General features: G+C 44.2%; 1 protein-coding gene across 5 annotated transcripts in view; it reads left to right on the top strand.

Annotated features, from left to right (window-relative positions):
* TRAF6 (TNF receptor associated factor 6) overlaps positions 1 to 19,322 on the top strand; it is a 39,632-nt gene that overhangs the window by 2,251 nt on the left and 18,059 nt on the right. For 2 of the 5 annotated variants that reach the window (XM_045015225.1, XM_045015224.1), the window contains exon 2: positions 18,800 to 19,130. In XM_045015225.1, the coding sequence (XP_044871160.1) occupies positions 18,829 to 19,130 (302 nt within the window). In that variant the 5' untranslated portion in view covers positions 18,800 to 18,828. Of the gene's footprint in view, positions 1 to 15,812; positions 15,998 to 18,002; positions 19,131 to 19,322 lie in introns of those variants that run through there. The other 3 variants (XM_045015221.1, XM_045015222.1, XM_045015223.1) reach the window with 3 other exon arrangements.

The raw sequence follows: 19,322 nt of genomic DNA on the forward strand, positions 1-19,322 counted from the left end.
ACAAATGTGTAGCACTGCACAGCCGACAGCTATTCATGAGCAATGTGGATTCTGTTCTGTCTCATATCAACAGAATGGTTAAGTTCTGAATGCCATCTTCAGTGATGGAAAAGATAAAAATAATATAGTTTGGGAGTCAGCGCTTTTCATTAGAAAGTCACCTTTTGATTTAAAAGTTCTAAACATGGAACCCCTTTAAGTGATTTTTCTGCTTATAATTGCATTAACGCTATAGCATCTTGTTTCCATACACTTCTATAAGCTACAGGCGATGAGAAGAGTGCTAGCAAACTGAGTTTCTCTACAGATCCCATGAAGAAATTTAATATCAAGAGCCATAGTTATCTAGTCCATGACTTTATATTCATGTTATTTCAACTTTTGCTGTAGCATGAAAGGACCACAAAATGAGTCTCAATACCATGCAGAGAACTTATTCACATACTATGTACACTTGATTAAAAAAACAGAACTGTTTTGGTGATGGCCAGCAAATGGGTCTCTTCCCCACACTACATACACACCGGTCTGCTGCTCATTCCATGTTCCTCTCCAGTTTTTCCTTACAATTAAGCTTTTTCTGGAGTTTCACCAGGTACTAGTGAATCAGAAGGGAAACACCATGTAGGTCTCAGGTTTTAATGTTGTAAACTAATGTGCTGTGCTGTTTGTTTGTTTTTTAAAAATCATACTGCAAATAGTTTTGCTACTAAAAATCCATTCCATGGAAAATCTTTGGAGATGAAGTGTACATGTTTTCAGTTCAGTGTCAGTGAACTTAATTAATCCAGCACCTCCAGAAAAATAACTTTTTATTTGTATCACAATAGTGCCCAGAAGCCCAAGTTAATTTCAGAGCTCAATTGTGTTAGTGGCTCTACAAACACATAGTGCAACACAAATGATCTCTTGCTTTCACCTGCCAAAGGGGAAATAAAAGTAAATATAAGAGTAAAAAGAGGAGGGATATTTCAGTTGTTTAACAATAGTATGGTTGTGTAGGACCATCTTATCCAAAAGTCTCGCAGCATTTCTACAAACACAAACTAATCTTCATGACCATCTTATGAGGTTAGAAGACGCCTTAAAATAAGGCACTGAGACTTGACACGGGTCACTCTGCAGATCAATGGCAGAGCCAAAAATAGAACCTAGGAGTCCTATTTGGCCCTGATTTTGAAAGTAGGCATATTTTGAACTTTAAGTACGTGGCTGCTCCCACTGAAGTCAATAGGACTAGTTATATAAATAAATATAATCATGCACAAAGTGTTTTCAGGATCAGAAGAGTGTCTGCTTAAAGCAGACAATCTTAGGTACTTGTATCATCCCCTTTACCACCATATCTGAGCACCTCCTAATTCAGGGATCAGCAACGTTTGGTCCTGGCGGGCCGAGCCGGTTTGTTTACTTGCCGTGTCTGCAGGTTCGGCCGATCACAGCTCTCATTGGCGGCGATTCACCACTGCAGGCCAATGGGGGCTGCGAGAAGCGGCGCAGGATGAGGGATGTGCTGGCCGCGGCTTCCCGCAGCCCCCATTGGCCTGCAGTGGCAAACCACAGCCAGTGGGAGCCGCGATTGGCTGAACCTGCGGATGCGGCAGGTAAACAAACCAGCCCGGTCCGCCAGGGGGCTTACCCTGGCGGGGCTTACCCTGGCGGGCCGTGTGCCAAACATAAGAACATAACATAAGAACATAAGAAAGGCCGTACCGGGTCAGACCAAAGGTCCATCTAGCCCAGTATCTGTCTACCGACAGTGGCCAATGCCAGGTGCCCCAGAGGGAGTGAACCTAACAGGCAATGATCAAGTGATCTCTCTCCTGCCATCCATCTCCATCCTCTGACGAACAGAGGCTAGGGACACCATTCCTACCCATTCTGGCTAATAGCCATTTATGGACTTAGCCACCATGAATTTATCCAGTCCCCTTTTAAACATTGTTATAGTCCTAGCCTTCACAACCTCCTCAGGTAAGGAGTTCCACAAGTTGACTGTGCGCTGCATGAAGAAGAACTTCCTTTTATTTGTTTTAAACCTGCTGCCTATTAATTTCATTTGGTGACCCCTAGTTCTTGTATTATGGGAATAAGTAAATAACTTTTCCTTATCCACTTTCTCAACATCACTCATGATTTTATATACCTCTATCATGTCCCCCCTTAGTCTTCTCTTTTCCAAGCTGAAGAGTCCTAGCCTCTTTAATCTTTCCTCGTATGGGGCCCTCTCTAAACCCCTAATCATTTTAGTTGCCCTTTTCTGAACCTTTTCTAGTGCTAGAATATCTTTTTTGAGGTGAGGAGACCACATCTGTACGCTGTATTCGAGATGTGGGCGTACCATGGATTTATATAAGGGCAATAATATATTCTTAGTCTTATTCTCTATCCCCTTTTTAATGATACCTAACATCCTGTTTGCTTTTTTGACCGCCTCTGCACACTGCATGGACATCTTCAGAGAACTATCCACGATGACGCCAAGATCTTTTTCCTGACTCGTTGTAGCTAAATTAGCCCCCATCATGTTGTATGTATAGTTGGGGTTATTTTTTCCAATGTGCATTACTTTACATTTATCCACATTAAATTTCATTTGCCATTTTGTTGCCCAATCACTTAGTTTTGTGAGATCTTTTTGAAGTTCTTCACAATCTGCTTTGGTCTTAACTATCTTGAGAAGTTTAGTATCATCTGCAAACTTGGCCACCTCACTGTTTACCCCTTTCTCCAGATCATTTATGAATAAATTGAATAGGATTGGTCCTAGGACTGACCCTTGGGGAACATCACTAGTTACCCCTCTCCATTCTGAGAATTTACCATTAATTCCTACCCTTTGTTCCCTGTCCTTTAACCAGTTCTCAATCCATGAAAGGACCTTCCCTTTTATCCCATGACAGCTTAATTTACGTAAGAGCCTTTGGTGAGGGACCTTGTCAAAGGCTTTCTGGAAATCCAAGTACACTATGTCCACCGGATCCCCCTTGTCCATATGTTTGTTGACCCCTTCAAAGAACTCTAATAGATTAGTAAGACACGATTTCCCTTTACAGAAACCATGTTGACTATTGCTCAAGAGTTTATGTTTTTCTATGTGTCTGACAATTTTATTCTTTACTATTGTTTCAACTAATTTGCCCGGTACCAACGTTAGACTTACCGGTCTGTAATTGCCGGGATCACCCCTAGAGCCCTTTTTAAATATTGGCGTTACATTAGCTAACTTCCAGTCATTGGGTACCGAAGCCGATTTAAAGGACAGGTTACAAACCTTAGTTAATAGTTCCGCAACTTCACATTTGAGTTCTTTTAGAACTCTTGGGTGAATGCCATCTGGTCCCGGTGACTTGTTAATGTTGAGTTTATCAATTAATTCCAAAACGTCCTCTAGTGACACTTCAATCTGTGACAGTTCCTCAGATTTGTCACTTACAAAAGCCAGCTCAGGTTTGGGAATCTCCCTAACATCCTCAGCCGTGAAGACTGAAGCAAAGAATCCATTTAGTTTCTCCGCAATGACTTGATCGTCTTTAAGCGCTCCTTTTGTATTTCGATCATCAAGGGGCCCCACTGGTTGTTTAGCAGGCTTCCTGCTTCTGATGTACTTAAAAAACATTTTGTTATTACCTTTGGAGTTTTTGGCTAGCCGTTCTTCAAACTCCTCTTTGGCTTTTCTTATTACACTCTTGCACTTAAGTTGGCAGTGTTTGTGCTCCTTTCTATTTGCCTCACTAGGATTTGACTTCCACTTTTTAAAGGAAGTCTTTTTATCTCTCACTGCTTCTTTTACATGGTTGTTAAACCACGGTGGCCCTTTTTTAGTTCTTTTACTGTTTTTCTTAATTTGGGGTATACATTGAAGTTGGGCCTCTATTATGGTGTCTTTAAAAAGGGCCCATGCAACTTGCAGGGATTTCACTTTAATCACTGTACCTTTTAACTTTTGTCTAACTAACCCCCTCATTTTTGTATAGTTCCCCCTTTTGAAATTAAATGCCACAGTGTTGGGCAGTTGTGTTCTTCCCACCACAGGGATGTTGAATGCTATTGTATTATGGTCACTATTTCCAAGCGGTCCTGCTATAGTTACCTCTTGGACCAGCTCCTGCGCTCCACTCAGGATTAAATCTAGAGTTGCCTCTCCCCTTGTGGGTTCCCATACCAGCTGCTCCATGAAGCAGTCATTTAAAGTATCGAGAAATTTTATCTCTGCATTTATCTCTACATTGCCGATCCCTGTTCTAATCTTTAATATAAATCTTCACAGCACCTCTGAGTATGGGGAACTGTGGCATAGAGAGAAACGCAAATCTGTAGACGATCAGGAAATTAAACCTGGTTTTCTTCATCCCAAACTGGCATCCTAATCAGTGAACCATCTTTTATGTGTCATAAATGACACTTGCTCTGTATTTATTTATATCAATACAATCTCTCTAAAGTATTATTTTGAGAAACTGAATATAGCTGAGAAATATTTCAACCAAATTTAAAAAGTGTCAACAGATGTACTGGCTCTTTAAATTATTTAATAAGCTTTTTTAAATTACTCATTTGCTATTTATTTGCCATCTGATGTTCAAGGGCAGTCACACCTGGGGCCATTTAAAACAAACTCAATTGAAATGAGAACCTTTTCTTAGTGTTCTACCTTGGACTGTGAATGCATTTTTGTTTATCATAATTTGCCTCCTGTTCAAGAAATCTTATTAAAGTAAGAAAAGCCAAAAAAAAAAGGTGGTTTTGATTAACCAGGACAGGCGCCCTCCAGGGAGAGACTACATGCATAACTGAGTAGCTCCCATCTAATCTCCTAAGTAACACTAAGTATGCAATTACTTAATCATAGAATATTGTCAACATTCTCGCCAAGCAAAGAGAAACTAGCTAAAAAGCTTCAGAAATTCCCAGGGGCCTAAAGAAAGAGCAATTATATCCAGCACCAATGACTGGAACTGAAATGAAATCTTACAGACTTTAGTTATTGCTGTGGGTTTTTTTGTTTGTTCTTCTGCTTTGAACAAGAACATTTTCTCCCTTTTCATAGTCTTAGGTTGACAGTTAAATAATATTTAATCACAGTTGTTATTGGCCAAGTGATTAGGGAGTTTTAACTGTCACTAGTAAAGAACTTCTATGTCTCAAGGAAAAATTTGGAATGAAAATCGACTATTACTAAAGGCATTAGCAAGAAAACAAAAATTCTGTTTTTTGCATTTGCTCTGTTTGAATGTATTACATTTTGCTTCTCTAGAACCTTCCAGTGTAAGGATCTCAATGTTCATTACAGATATTAGCGTAAACTTGCAACACTCTTTGCATTGTTATCCCCAAATGGGATGAAAGTGACTGAGTCACAGAGACTAAGGACCTGATCCTGTACCCTTCTCTGGATATAGTGTGCATTAAAGTAGTGAGTAGTCCCATTGACTAATATGCCTTGTAGTAGTGTTTATGGGATTGAGCTCAAGTAAGGTGCCCAAAGTCACATGGCAAATTTGCGGCAGAGATTGGAATTAGAATGGCAGTCTCTTGACTTCCAAACCTGCATCTGCATCAAGACCATCTCCTTCCTTGCACTGAAGTAATTGCCTATGCTAGCAACATTGTATAGACTGGAGGGCTGAAACAACAGGGTTAGATTTCTGTTTAGTAACTTCATGTAAGGAATATGGTATTGGAAGACTATTGTTCCATAACTATTCCGGTCTGTTTTCATTTTATTGATTTTTCCTTATCATGATTAATCAATATGTATTTTTCTTTTTGTCAGCCCTATACATGAGGCAGAGAAATAATAGTAAAAATTTATAGAAAATTCCTAGTGTCTAGTATACATGACTTCAGATTGTTATAACAATGTGGAGTCCTTGTGGCACCTTAGAGACTTCCAAATGTATTTGGGCATAAGCTTTCGTGGGCTAGAACCCACTTCATCAGATGCATGGAGTGGAAAATACAGTAGCTGGTATATATACATAGTACGTGAAAAGATGAGAGTTGCCTTACCAATGGGGGAAGGGGAGTGTCACTCTAACGAGACAATTTAATTAACAGTAGAATACCAAGGGAGGAAAAATCACTTTTATAGTGGTAATGAGGACAGCCCATTTCAAACAGTTGACAAGAAGGTGTGAGTAACAGTAGGGGAAAATTAGTATGGGGAAATTTGTTTTTTGTAATGACCCATCCACTCCTAGTCTTTATTCAGGCCTAATTTGATGGTGTCCAGTTTCCAAATTAATTCCAGTTTTGCAGTTTCACATTGGAGTCTGTTTCTGAAGGTTTTTTTGTTGAAGAATTGCCACTTTTAAGTCTGTTACTGAGTGATCAGGGAGACTGAAGTGTTTTCCTACTGATTTTTGAATGTAATAATTCCTGATGTCAGATTTGTGTCCGGTTTGGCCAATGTACATGGCACAGGGGCATTGCTGGCACATGATGGTATATATCACATTGGTAGATGTGCAGGTGAACGAGCCCCTGATGGTGTGGCTGATGTGGTTAGATCCTATGATGGTGTCCCTTGAATAGATATGTAGACAGAGTTGGCACTGGGGTTTGTTGCAGGGTTTGGTTCCTGGGTTAGTGTTTTTGTTGTGTGGTGTGTAATTGCTGGTGAGTATTTGCTTCAGGTTGGGGGCCTATCTGTAAGCGAGGACTGGCCTGTCTCCCAAGATCTGTGAGCATGAGGGATTGTCCTTCAGGATAGGCTGTAGATCCTTGACGATGCACTGGAGAGGTTTTAGTTGGGGGCTGTAGGTGATGGCTAGTGGCGTTCTGTTACTTTCTATGTTGGGCCTGTCTTGTAGTAGGTGACTTCTGGGTACCCTTCTGGCTCTGTCAATCTGTTTCTTCACTTTAGCAGGTGGGTATTGTAGTTTTAAGAACGCTTGATAGATCCTGTAGGTGTTTGTCGCTGTCTGAGGGATTGGAGCAAATGCAGAGCAAAGAGCTTTGCTGTAGTAGACAATGGATCATGTGATGTGGTCTGGATAAAAGCTGGAGGCATGTAGGGTAAGTATAGCGGTGAGTAGGTTTCCAGCATAGGGTGATGTTTGTGACCATCGCCTCCTTCCCATGGGTACAGATAATGAAGATGTCTTCAGTGTAGCGCAAGTAGAGTAAGGGCGTTGGGTGATGAGAGCTGAGGAAGCGTTGTTCTAAGTCAGCCATAAAAATGTTGGCATACTGTGGAGCCACGCGGGTACCCATAGCAGTCACAGGCACAGATTGTTATAGTGACTAATACATCTCTCATATTGATTCTAGAAAGCCTAGCAAGGTACATACCAAATATGTAGAATATAAGTTCTATACAATGTGTGGGGAGAGAGCAACAGGATTTGTTAACTATTTAAATCTTTTTTCTCTCTCACTAGTCACTCTAACTCTAACCATTTACTGTGTGATTCTGCCTTTCTTGTACATCCAAAATGCTTGCTGACTTCAACAGGAGTCTTGAGTGCAAAAGAGATTTAGGACTGGTTGTGTGACTTGTAGATTGGGCATTTAAATTATTTTACCTAAACTTGGAGTTGTCTTTGTTTTAAGTAAAACATCTTTACTGTGTTACAAAAATTAAGTTCGAATGTAGACTCTTATCTTGCAATATAGTCTAAAGAAATGGCTATTGGTATTTTGAGCCTTTTGGCTGGGGGAGGGTAAATCATGAGACGTGTTGTTCATGTCAGAGCCAGCTCTTCTGGTCTGACTGAGATAACCCGTTTAGTCTCATTGCTTCATAGTGCAGGAGTGCAAGTAGCTTCACAGCATCAAGTTACCTTTTGGTTAAAAGTTCAGTTGCAGTTTGATCTTAAAGCACAAGAGGCAATACTGAGGGGCCTTTGGAGTCTTAAAATGTAGCCTTGGGCCTGCTCTCTGTACCTAGGGATGTGACTGACACAGACGTGTTCAGCATTACCTTCTCCATTTTTATCAGAGTAGCTTTCCCTGTTGGTAGCAGTGTGAGTAAATTCGATGTAAATTGTGACAACCAGCACCAGCCATCAGCAGCTATCAAGAAAAGCCATGCCTGACTACCCAACTCAGAAAGCATCTCTTCAGCTACTGCCCCCTTAGAGGCGAAGTCTTCAGGCTCCTGTCAAATAGTCATCTGTAGGACAAATCTGAGTGCATCTTACAGTAACTCCTCACTTAACGTCGTCCTGGTTAATGTTGTTTCTTTGTTACATCGCTGATCAATTAGAGAACGTGCTCGTTTAAAGTTGCACAATGCTCCCTTATAATGTTGTTTGACAGCTGCCTGCTTTGTCCACTGCTTGCAGAAAGAGCAGCCCGTTGGAGCTAGCTGGCTGGGGCTTGGAACCAGGGTGGACCGGCAGCCCCCCCCCATCAGCTCCCCTAAGTTTCCTGTGCAGCAGCTGCCCAGCAGGCTATCCCCGGGCAGTTCAGCTGTGTCCCTCCCTGCATGGCGCTGCTCCTGCCCTCTGCCTTGGAGCTGCTCTCGAGAGCCTCCTGCTTTCTGTGCAGGGAATGGGAGGGGAAGAGGAGTGCTGATGTCAGGGTGTCCCCTTCCCCCCCCCGCTCTTGTACCCCATCTCCACAGATCATGTTGGGGACAGGACAGGGCTCAGGATGGAGGGAGCTTGCTGGCAGCAGCTGCTGTTTCAACTTGCTGATCTACTTAAAAGGCAGTATACTTAGAGTGGGGTTAGCATCCTTAAAGGGGCAATGCGCGTCTCTGTCTCTCTCACATGCGGTGTTTGTGTGTCTGTCTCACACACATGCACACCTTCTCTTCCCCCTCCCCCCCCCGCACTTTGGATAGTTGGAGTGGTGCGCTCCAGTGGGATAGCATGGGTTTATCATCACATTCAGTTTCCACAGGGAATGTTTGCAGCCACTTTTGTCTACCAAAAAAAATTTCCCTGGAACCTAACACCTCCCCCCCTCCATTTACATTAATTCTTATGGGGAAATTGGATTAACTTAAAGTAGCATTTTTCAGGAACATAACTACAATGTTAAGCGAGGAGTTACTGTATTTTACAGGCTAAAAACTCTACACAGCCAGTAAACTACATAGTTCATTAAAAAGAGAAGCATTACTGAATTTAATTCTCAGCTTGTTCCCTTTGGTTTTTTTGAAATAGTTACTGAGTGAATTTGTAGACATATATATGCACTGCAATTTAGTTTCAGATGTTCAATTAATTGAATAAAATATAACCTGAGCTGCTTAGTTTGGCATTGCCTTTAGTTACTAAGGATAAATGGCCGACATTTAGGCCACAGTGTGTGTATAAAGCATTCCACATAACTTGTCCAGGCTTCTGAATTGCAGACAAATTCTGGTGCCTCTGGTCTATGGACATGTTTATTGAGTAGGTAAACTTGAAGAGAACAGTTCTTGAATTCTATGCTCTTGTCGCTGGGGAGGTGGTACCACCCCCTTTCACAGCTATTCTGATGACTATAGCTGTGTGGTACTGGGCTAAAGGAATATCATGGCTGACAAAACATCATTTTTCCAGATGAATCTGAATATATGAGTGCTAATATGTGACCAGAGAAGTATTGTTCAGGAGAGAAGGGGATAAATATTTGAGCTGAATATCAGGGAAGGATTCCTGAGACTTCTAGACTGGAGAATAAATTCCAAGTGAAGTGGCGAAGAAAGGGTTAAATTTGACATGGTGTTGGGAATAACCTGCATTTTCAAATCTATCCTCTTCACCTGAACTACAAGCAATTTAAAATTCCCCTTGCAGGGAAATTCCCCAGGAAAGAATCATGCTAGTGCACATGCACTGCTTCCATAACTAAGGGTTTGGCTACACTTGCATGTGTGCAGCGCTGGCAGTTAAAGCTGTCTTTGTACAACTGTGTAGGGAAAGCGCTGCAGTGTGGCCACACTGACAGCTACCAGCGCTGCAGTGTGGCCACATTTGCAGCAGTGTTGGGAGTGGTGCATTATGGGCAGCTATCCCACAGAGCACCTCTTCCCATTCTGGCGCTGTGGGTTGTGGGAAGGGGGTGGAGGGTGCGGGTCATTCCGCTTCCTGTCCCAACGCCCCGTGATGCATCGCTTCACATCCCAGCAATCACTTTTTTTTCCTTCCACGTTTGGCACCATCTTGACTCTCAACGGTTTCTGTGCAGCGCGATTTCTGTGGGAAATGGAGCCCGAACTGTTGAGGAGTATGCTGATGAGTCTCGCCGGCACATCACGTTTGGCAGTTGAGCTATTCCTTAAGATCCAAAGTGATGAGGAATCCGATGATGATAGCGAGTCACGTGACGCGTACGACACGAAATTGCTTGTGGCATTCACGGAAATGCTCAGCACCGTGGAATGCTGCTTTTGGGCTCGGGAAACAAGCACTGAGTGGTGGGATCACATCGTCATGGAAGTCTGGGATGACGAGCAGTGGCTGCAGAACTTTCGGATGAGAAAAGCCACTTTCATGGGACTGTGTGCTGAGCTTGCCCCCACCCTGCGGCGCAAGGACACGAGATTGAGAGCTGCCCTGCCGGTGGAGAAGCGGGTGTCTATTGCAATCTGGAAGCTGGCAACTCCAGACAGCTACTGATCGGTCAGGAACCAGTTTGGAGTGGGAAAGTCGACCGTTGGAATCGTGTTGATGCAAGTTTGCAGGGCCATTAATCGCATCCTGCTAAGAAGAACCGTGACTCTGGGGAACGTGCAGGACATTGTGGATGGCTTTGCACAAATGGGTTTCCCTAACTGTGGAGGGGCGATAGATGGGACGCATATCCCTATTCTGGCACCACCCCACCTAGCATCCGAGTACGTTAATCGGAAAGGGTATTTCTACATGGTTCTCCAGGCGCTTGTGGATCACCGTGGGCGTTTCATTGACATTAACACAGGCTAGCCTGGAAAGGTGCATGATGCACGCATCTTTCGGAACACTGGCCTCTTCAGGAAGCTGCAGGCCGGGACTTTTTTCCCCAGACTGGAAGATCACAGTAGGGGACGTTGAAATGCCCATTGTGATCCTTGGAGACCCCGCTTACCCGTTAATGCCGTAGCTCAAGAAACCATATACAGGGAACCTTGACAGGAGCAAGGACCAGTTCAACTACAGGCTGAGCCAGTGCCGAATGACTGTGGAGTGTGCTTTTGGCCATTTAAAAGGGCGCTGGAGATCTCTGTATGGGAAGCTAGACTTGGGGGAAAGCAGCATCCCCGCGGTTATATCTGTGTGCTGTACCCTCCATAATATTTGTGAAGGGAAGGGTGAAAGGTTCAGTCAGGCATGGACCTCCGAGGTTCAACGCCTGGAGGCTGAATTTGCACAGCCAGAGAGCAGGGCTACTAGAGAGGCCCAGCACAGGGCTGCAAGGATTAGGGATGCCTTGAGGGAGGAATTTGAGGCTGAAAACCAACAGTAATGTTTGGTGCCTTGCACGGGAGTGAAGTGCAATGGTTACAATGTTAGTAGGAATCTGTGTTTGCTAAGCTGATTTGCAGTGCCTGTTTCTTTCCTGGGCTAAGGTATCTTTGACTTTCTGCAATAAGAAAGACTGTTTTCAAAGCCAAGAATTCATTTATTGAAAATAAAATTACTTTATTGACAGACACACTACTTTTTGGGAACCTAAAAGGGCAGGGGGGTGGGGTGGGGAACTGTACAGTCACAGGCTTGAATATGTCCTGTCTGGAGTGCTGTGCAATGACTGCTGCACTTCAGGATGGCTATACTGCATGGTGATGGGGGTTGAGTGCAGAGGGTAAGGGTCGTAGTTCTCAGGGCTAGTTGGTGAACGTACGGGTGTTAGAGGCAGCTGGTGGTGGTAAGAACCTGGATGCTGGGGAAGGGGGTTTTGAGCTGACGTTGGGGCACGAAGGCAAGAGCTTTGGGCCGGGGGGGGGAGGGGGCGGCACGGTAGTGCTCTGCCTGCATAGCTACGAGCGCCTGGATAGAGTCCACTTGGCGCGCCAGGATGCTTATCAGCTGCTTTGTGCTTTTCTTCCTGTCCGCTGCGTTTTTCTGGCGGATCCTGCTTTCCCTTTCCCTCCAGTCCTGCACTTCTTGATTCTCTGTGACAGAGTGCTTCATAACTGCTTGCAGCATGTCGTCTTTGCTTTTTCGCAGCTTCTTCCGGAGGTTTTGTAGTCTTTGAGATGTTGATAACACGGGCAGCCGAGATCTCAAGGTTGCTTCTGTAAAGGCAAAAAATGCAACACTTAACAGAGGCAGCATTGTTTATACCAGACAGTTATTCCCACACAGCTAAGTAGTGTAACAGTCTTCACAATCGCATAATTTTCCCATCCCAAAGAGAGTGCACATAACCCCCGGGAGCCCCGAAATGGTGAGTAAGGGGGACTGATTGCTTCAGGGCTCTACTGTCCTTGGGCTTTCTGTGCGTTGGGGAAAGCAAACAGCTGCAGGGGGCACCTACACTGAACACTCCCAACATTTTCCACAGGAGTTGATCCTGGAAGATATCTCGCTGCTGCAGGTCACCTGGGAAGCGCGGGAGGGTCTTCTACAGCAATGCGGATTCCGCCCTGGCCCCTATGCAGCTTGCCTGTGTGCAGCAATGGTGCCCCCACCCCTCGCGGCACAGTGGCACGGACGCGTTAGCCTGACCGGGACAAGGACCACAGTGGCTCTCCCAATAAACTTGCGCAAGCGCATTGCCCACGCTCTGGCTGAAACTTTTGAAGAGATTACCGAGGCCGATTACCGCGACGTGATAGACCACATAATACGCTATTCCGCATCAAGGCATGCATGCATGCAGCCCTAACCCTCCCTCCTCTCCCGAAAAATGTCCATCATGAAAATAAAAGCCGCTTACCGGGAACCCGCTCCTCTGTTTGTCCTCCACCAAGTACCGGCTGCTGTGACTGGCTACCTTCCTCTTGGCTTGAGAAGAGCTCCTGGCTGCATGCCTCCAGGGACTCCGGGGTGTCTCCCCCCACCCCAGTACCCTCACTCTCACTTTCCTCCTCCTCCTCCTCCCGCTCTGAAGCGTCCAGCTCTTTGTAAAAATGGCAGGTCGTGGGGGCAGCACCGGAGCGGCGGTTTCCCTCGCGGGCTTTGCAATAGGCACTCCGCAGCTCCTTCACTTTAACCCTGCACTGCAGCGCGTCCCGGTCATGGCCCCTTTCCAGCATGGCCCTTGATATCTGCCCATAGGTATCGTAATTCCTACGACTGGAGCACAGCTGGAACTGCACAGCTTCCCCCCCCCAAACACTGATGAGGTCCAGCAACTTGCCATTGCTCCATGCTGGGGCTCGTTTGCCACATGGAGCCATGGTCACCTGGGAAGATTCACTGATTGCACGCCACACCTGACTGAGCAAACAGGAAGGGGATTTTTAAAATTGCCGGGGCATTTAAGGGGTGGGTCACCTGAGGCCAGGGCAGTAGAGTTCGAACTGATGAGCAGAGTGGCTGAACAGGCATTCTGGGATACCTCCGAATACCTCTGGAGGCCAGTAACAGCGCTTTTGGTGGCCACACTGGCGGAGCAGCGCTGCATCAGCAGCGCTATAGTCGTTATTCCCTAGGCCGAGGTGGAGTACAACCAGCGCTGTAGCCAGGGAGATACAGCACTGTATGTGCCTTGCAAGTGTGGACGGTGAGTGAGTTGCAGCGCTGTAAAGCCACTACCAGCGCTGCAACTCTCCAGTGTAGCCAAGCCCTAAGTCACTGTTGGTTCATTTCATTGTCTGCCCCAGCTCAACCAAGGGAGAAGTGTCTGATCCTGCAATGAAAGAGATTAGGTTTATGTCTGTCTCCCTCTGGTATGCTACTCCAGTACTGCTATTTTGCAGGAGTACAGGTGCAGTATTGGAGGATGAGGAAACAGATGCAAACACAAAGAATAAAGGATCTCAATTTTTTTTAAAAAGCACATGAAGAAATTGTTTAAAATTAGGGTTAAGTAATTGTTAGACTTTCAGTTGTTCGTCTACAGCTACATTGTAAACTTCAAGATTTAGAAACATCCTCTCCATTTTTTGTAAGAACATGTGGGGAGGGACTTCCCTTTAAGACAAAATAAAACTAAGGCCTTGTCTACACTGGCACTTTACAGAGCTGCAACTTTCTCACTCAGGAGTGTGAAAAAACACCTCCCTGAGCGCTGCAAGTTTCAGCGCTGTAAAGTGGCAGTGTAGACAGTGAACCAGCACTGGGAGCTACTCCCCTCATAGCTTTAACATTGCTAGTGAAGACATGCCCTGAGTCACTGGGTGTTGGAAGGAACCCCACCACAACTCATTTAAAACTGACTTGATTAATTTGTTTAAAGTATTATCTCTCTGTGCCTGAAGTTTCCCCATAAAACAGAGGTAAAACAGATGGCCACCTTTTATAAACCTCTTCAAGCTGTGCAGAAGGAAAGCTCCATATAAGAAAGGAGTATTAGTTTATAATTTAAATTAGGGATTTTTCTATGCAGTAATAGGATGCTGATTGGTTTCACTGACTCATCCATTAAGATGACTCTGATGTTTTTCCCCATAGACTGAATTGTTCATAGCTACTCTAGTTACAGGAAAGCAATTCAAATTGGAGAGGAGTAAGTGTAATGCTTCAAACTCCTGTAGAAACTGTGAAGTGCTGTAAATGATAAATTGTTAGGATTATACTGGGTAAAATCCTACTGTCCTGGAGTACTACTTTAGTAGGATTTTCCAGAAGATTAAAATGATGATCACAAGGAAGAGATCTGTCTTTAACAGATGCTGCTCTATAAACTAGATGGAATGCTCATACTTGTGATGAAAGCACAAGGCCTACTCTATTTCTTTTCTTCCTTTCAGCTTGACTTCTTGAATACCTGTGTCACGGTTACAGGATTAGCTGCATCCTTGTCTGTTTCCTCATCTCTTCTGAGTGCACTCCCTTAGGTCTCATGCCTTCCCTTTTCCTGGGGTGGAATCCTGTCATTCTCTCAAATTAGGCACCAATCTACAGTACAAGTTCTTACCCTGAAGGTTTGATTGGGTTTGAGCAGCTGTGGTTTTTCCCTTCAGGAGCTGTGACCAGTGAATTAATAACCCAAAACAGCCTTCTTAAAACAGAAGTATTGTTTGTTTAACCATAGGAACAAAGTATTTCAGAGAAAAGGATCTTAAAATAACAAAAGGTTTACATGCATATCTAGCTTACCTAGAGTCTAAACACCCTTCTGAGGGGATGCCAGGAGTCTAATTCCTGAAGGCCCCACACAGCAGACTGGTTTCTCAGTCTATATGGCAGAGGTGGGCAGACTATGGCCCGCGGGACCGTCCTGCCCGGCCCTTAAGCTCCCGGCCAGGGAGGTTAGTCCCCAGCCCCTCCCCCGCTGGGGTCTCCCTCCCCCACAGCCTCAGCTCGCTGTGCTGCCAGCGCTCTGGGTGGTGGGCTGCAAGCTCCTGCTGGGCAGTGCGGCAGCATGGCTGGCTCCGGCCAGGTGGCACGGCTGCCAGTCTTGCTGCTCTGAGCAGCATGGTAAGGGGTGGGGAGTGGGGGCGTTGGATGGGTGGAGGGTTCTGAGGGGGGCAGTCGGGGTGGGAAGTGGGAGGGGCGGATAGGGGATGGGGACCAGGCTGTTTGGGGAGGCACAGCCTTTCCTACCCAGCCCTCCATACAGTTTTGGAACCCCGATGTGGCCCTCAGGCCAAAAAGTTTGCGCACCCTGCTATATGGCCTCACTAAAGAGTGTACAGCCACTGTAAACTCTAGTGACAGGAGAGTGTCCCAGTGATGGTGGCTCTCCCACAGACATAGCACTGTCCATACCGGCGCTTAAATCAGCATAAATTATGTCACTCGGGGGAGGGGGGGAGCCAATTCACACCACTGAGCGACATAACTTTATGTCAACTTAAGCTGTAATGTAGCCGTAAGGTCATTCTCAAAAACCTGTGTCCCCGTGAATGTGATTCTTTAAGCCCTCTTGAGTCTTATTTTTCTCCCTTCCCCCTTCACAGGTACTGATTTGTACCTGGAAAAACCTGTCTGACCAGTCCACCAGGGGGTCTCACTGGAGGATCAAGGTGAATGACTCCTACGTTGTGCTTCAAGTGTATACTGAGAAACCTATGTATGGATCCACCCTTCCCCTTCCTTAGTGCATTTCCTGACAATTCCACAGCAGTATTCACTCGTATACGCATACAGTAAATATCACAATAACCAGGTCAATTTAACATGTTTATAAATTATTACAGAAAACTCCAGATCCATCACATTGTTGATCTGATCTGTATCTTAAGTGGTTTGATACTATTCCCTTTTAGACGCATTACTTATTATTCAGAATCTGCCTATCAGCACCTCAGCATGCCTGTACAGAATATAAAAGCACACAAGAGATGGTCTCAAACTTGAGAACTACACACCCCATCCTGCCAGCTTGGCCTTGCCTAGCTTTTGAGGCAACCCACTGAATGGCTAGATTAGACTTTGCCTTTGAGTTCAGCAAACTCAAACTGTCAGTGATGGAGAATTCCAGAGATGAGAGCCTCCTGAGAACCCCCAGTCCTAGTTCTACAAATCCAGTGGCTCTTAACTTGAGCATCCCAGGATAGCTCACTTGCCAGGTTGAAGTGTGTGCCTGTAGGGTTGCGGTTTTCTAGTAGCCTGAACCCGAAATCATAGAATAGTTTATAAATTAAACTAGCACCTTGAATTAAACCTGTAAACCACTTACTGTACTATACTATTCCAAGTAGTCTATCCTAAATGACATATCTCAGAACTAACTGATATGAAGTTACTAAAATTCCACTACTCAGACTACACCAAAAAAAGTGGATATTCCTTTTCAGTCCTCCTGACAACTAAAAATAGAATGCCTAGAAATTAGCACCTGGGAACAGAAAGCCGTATTACATTTTTCTATACCATTCCCTACACCAGTGGTTGACTGTTAGATAAAGTATATCCCACAGTATATCCCATGAGGCCATTTCCAGTTTAGTTCTAAGTGACCCAAACATGGGAACTTAATGACTATTCCAGAATCTAATAGATTTGACTATTAGAAACTTTTTTGTTTTGTTATTTGGCCAAAATTGTACTACTTATCCCATTATTATAGGTGGTGTTGGTAACGCCACCAATGCCTATATTTTAGCTTGCCTAACGCTTTCCATTAGTAGACCCTATTTTTGGTAGCATTTCTGTAGTGTTTTGTGTTCAAAGCACAGCTTCAGTCTGCTTCAGTTGCATCTGGGAGCACGCTCCTCTTCTGCAAATCTGACCTTCCAAGTTTGGCCACTCGGAAAATGAGGAACACACAATCAATGGCCACCTGTTAACATTTTGGTTTAAGAGGCAGGGATGTCATCCAGTTATCCAGGATGGCATTCAACTTCCTTAACCATAAAACCATCCTGTCTCTTCCTGCAATCCCATGCTTCATTCATCATTAACCTTCTAGGTTCTGTAGTAAGTGAGACTGGAGTCGTACAGGCAACAGCCTCACTCTGTACAACAACTCTGATTAACCTCCAGAGCACATCCATCTTTTGTGCTGACTGAGGTAGGGGTCCAGTAAAATAAATACATAAAAAAGTAGGTAACTGAAGCTGAATTAAGATCACACAGGCAACATTAATGTTGACATTCCTTAACATTTGAGCGCTTGACTTTTCAACCTTAACATTCTCTTCTTTTTTCATGTAATATCTAGCTATGCTCCCTTGTGTCATGCTTCTGTGGACTTCATGTCCTTTGGAGAAGTGATAATACAAAAACTAGGGGAGACCCAACCATCGTCATTACACATACAAGAAGAAAACCAATCTTTGTGAAATAATAAATGACAAAATTGATGCAGAGAGACTTTTTCAGGCTTGTAAAAGTATTGTTAAAAAGAACAGGAGGGCTTTAAAGAAATAGACTTAAGCGATGAATATCAAAGAAGAGTTGGCAGTGTCCCTAAAGCTTTGATCGCTAGGAACTGTCCTTTATCAGCTTTATTGCTATATGAATTCAACATGTTTGAGAGCAGCATTTGAAAAACTAACTTTGCTAACAATATTCTCCCTTCTGCAGGTAAATAGGATTCATTTCCTGTTTTGATGCTGTCTTTCCAGCTATATTGGAGGAGGTACAGAAGAGCAGGAAAGCATTTTAGAGTACTATTAGCCTGTGTCTAGCCTTTCCAGATCGTACTGCAGAAATTTGACCCTTATCTCATGTTTTGTAGATTCTGACTAAATTGAAAATCTTGTTGCTGATATAAAAATCTTATCAGCGTTGCAATATTGTTTGACTTGCATTTGCAGCTGAACATCTACTTTGTTTCTTGTACTATTTTATTCACTGATGTACATCCAGAATACTCATATCAAATAATTTGAAACCTAAACCATGAATCCTACTTTCCTAAAAATGTCAAAGATGACTTACAGTGGCACAGAATGTGAAGCTGAGATTGCTTCATACAATAAAACGGTTTTGTACAGCATTTTTCATACAAACTATCTCAGAACGCTTTATGGGGGTAAATAATATTAGAGAGAGACCCTTCTAATAGGGAGAAAAGATGTTTTCTTTTGAGTTTGAAATAACATGGCAAATCAGAGATGGAGCAGACTGCAAGAGTGGTTAAAAAAAAATTTAAGGCTGCTTCTCCCCTACAGGTGGTAAGATTGTGAGGTGAGATGAAAGGGAAGTTGGGGCAATAAAAAGATAGTCCATGAGCTGAAACAACTCCGCTGAAGGTTTTACATATCGGGACCCAGTGACCCCCTTTTTATGCCCAAGATGAGGGCTGAGTGCGGGAGGGAGAATGGTCCTGGAAAGCCAGCTTTTAGAATACTTGATTTAACATGACTTTGTTCTTTCAGATCGTCTCCTCGGGACTCAGCTAGTTACTATGAGCTTGATACAGAGTGACAACAGCTATAGAGCCAGAGATCTGGAGACTGGCTGCTGTGCAGCCATGGCCAGTGCGTGCAGTGCTGGAGCTAAAGAAGACAGCATAGGTGTCTCTGTCAGCAGTGGGACTGGAAACCTTCCAAACTCCTTCACGGAGGAGACTCAAGGATATGATGTGGAGTTTGATCCCCCCCTGGAAAGTAAATATGAATGTCCAATCTGTTTGATGGCTCTCCGGGAAGCAGTGCAGACGCCATGCGGACACCGGTTTTGCAAAGGCTGCATTGTCAAATCAATAAGGTAAAGGAGTGCTCAGAGGAATTGGATTTAGGAAGAATGTTGACCTGAGTGTAGCAGCTCTGTGGCAACATAACTAAGTGCAACTTGTGAGGATAAATTATATATGTCTTATTGTTGCAATATTTTCAATGTGTTATGACTGAGCATGTCTTTAAAGATGCTATATTATGGGTGGCCTAGTTAACAATGCCT

The sequence above is a fragment of the Mauremys mutica genome, chromosome 4 (genome assembly GCF_020497125.1).
Source record: "Mauremys mutica isolate MM-2020 ecotype Southern chromosome 4, ASM2049712v1, whole genome shotgun sequence".
NCBI lineage: Eukaryota > Metazoa > Chordata > Testudines > Geoemydidae > Mauremys > Mauremys mutica.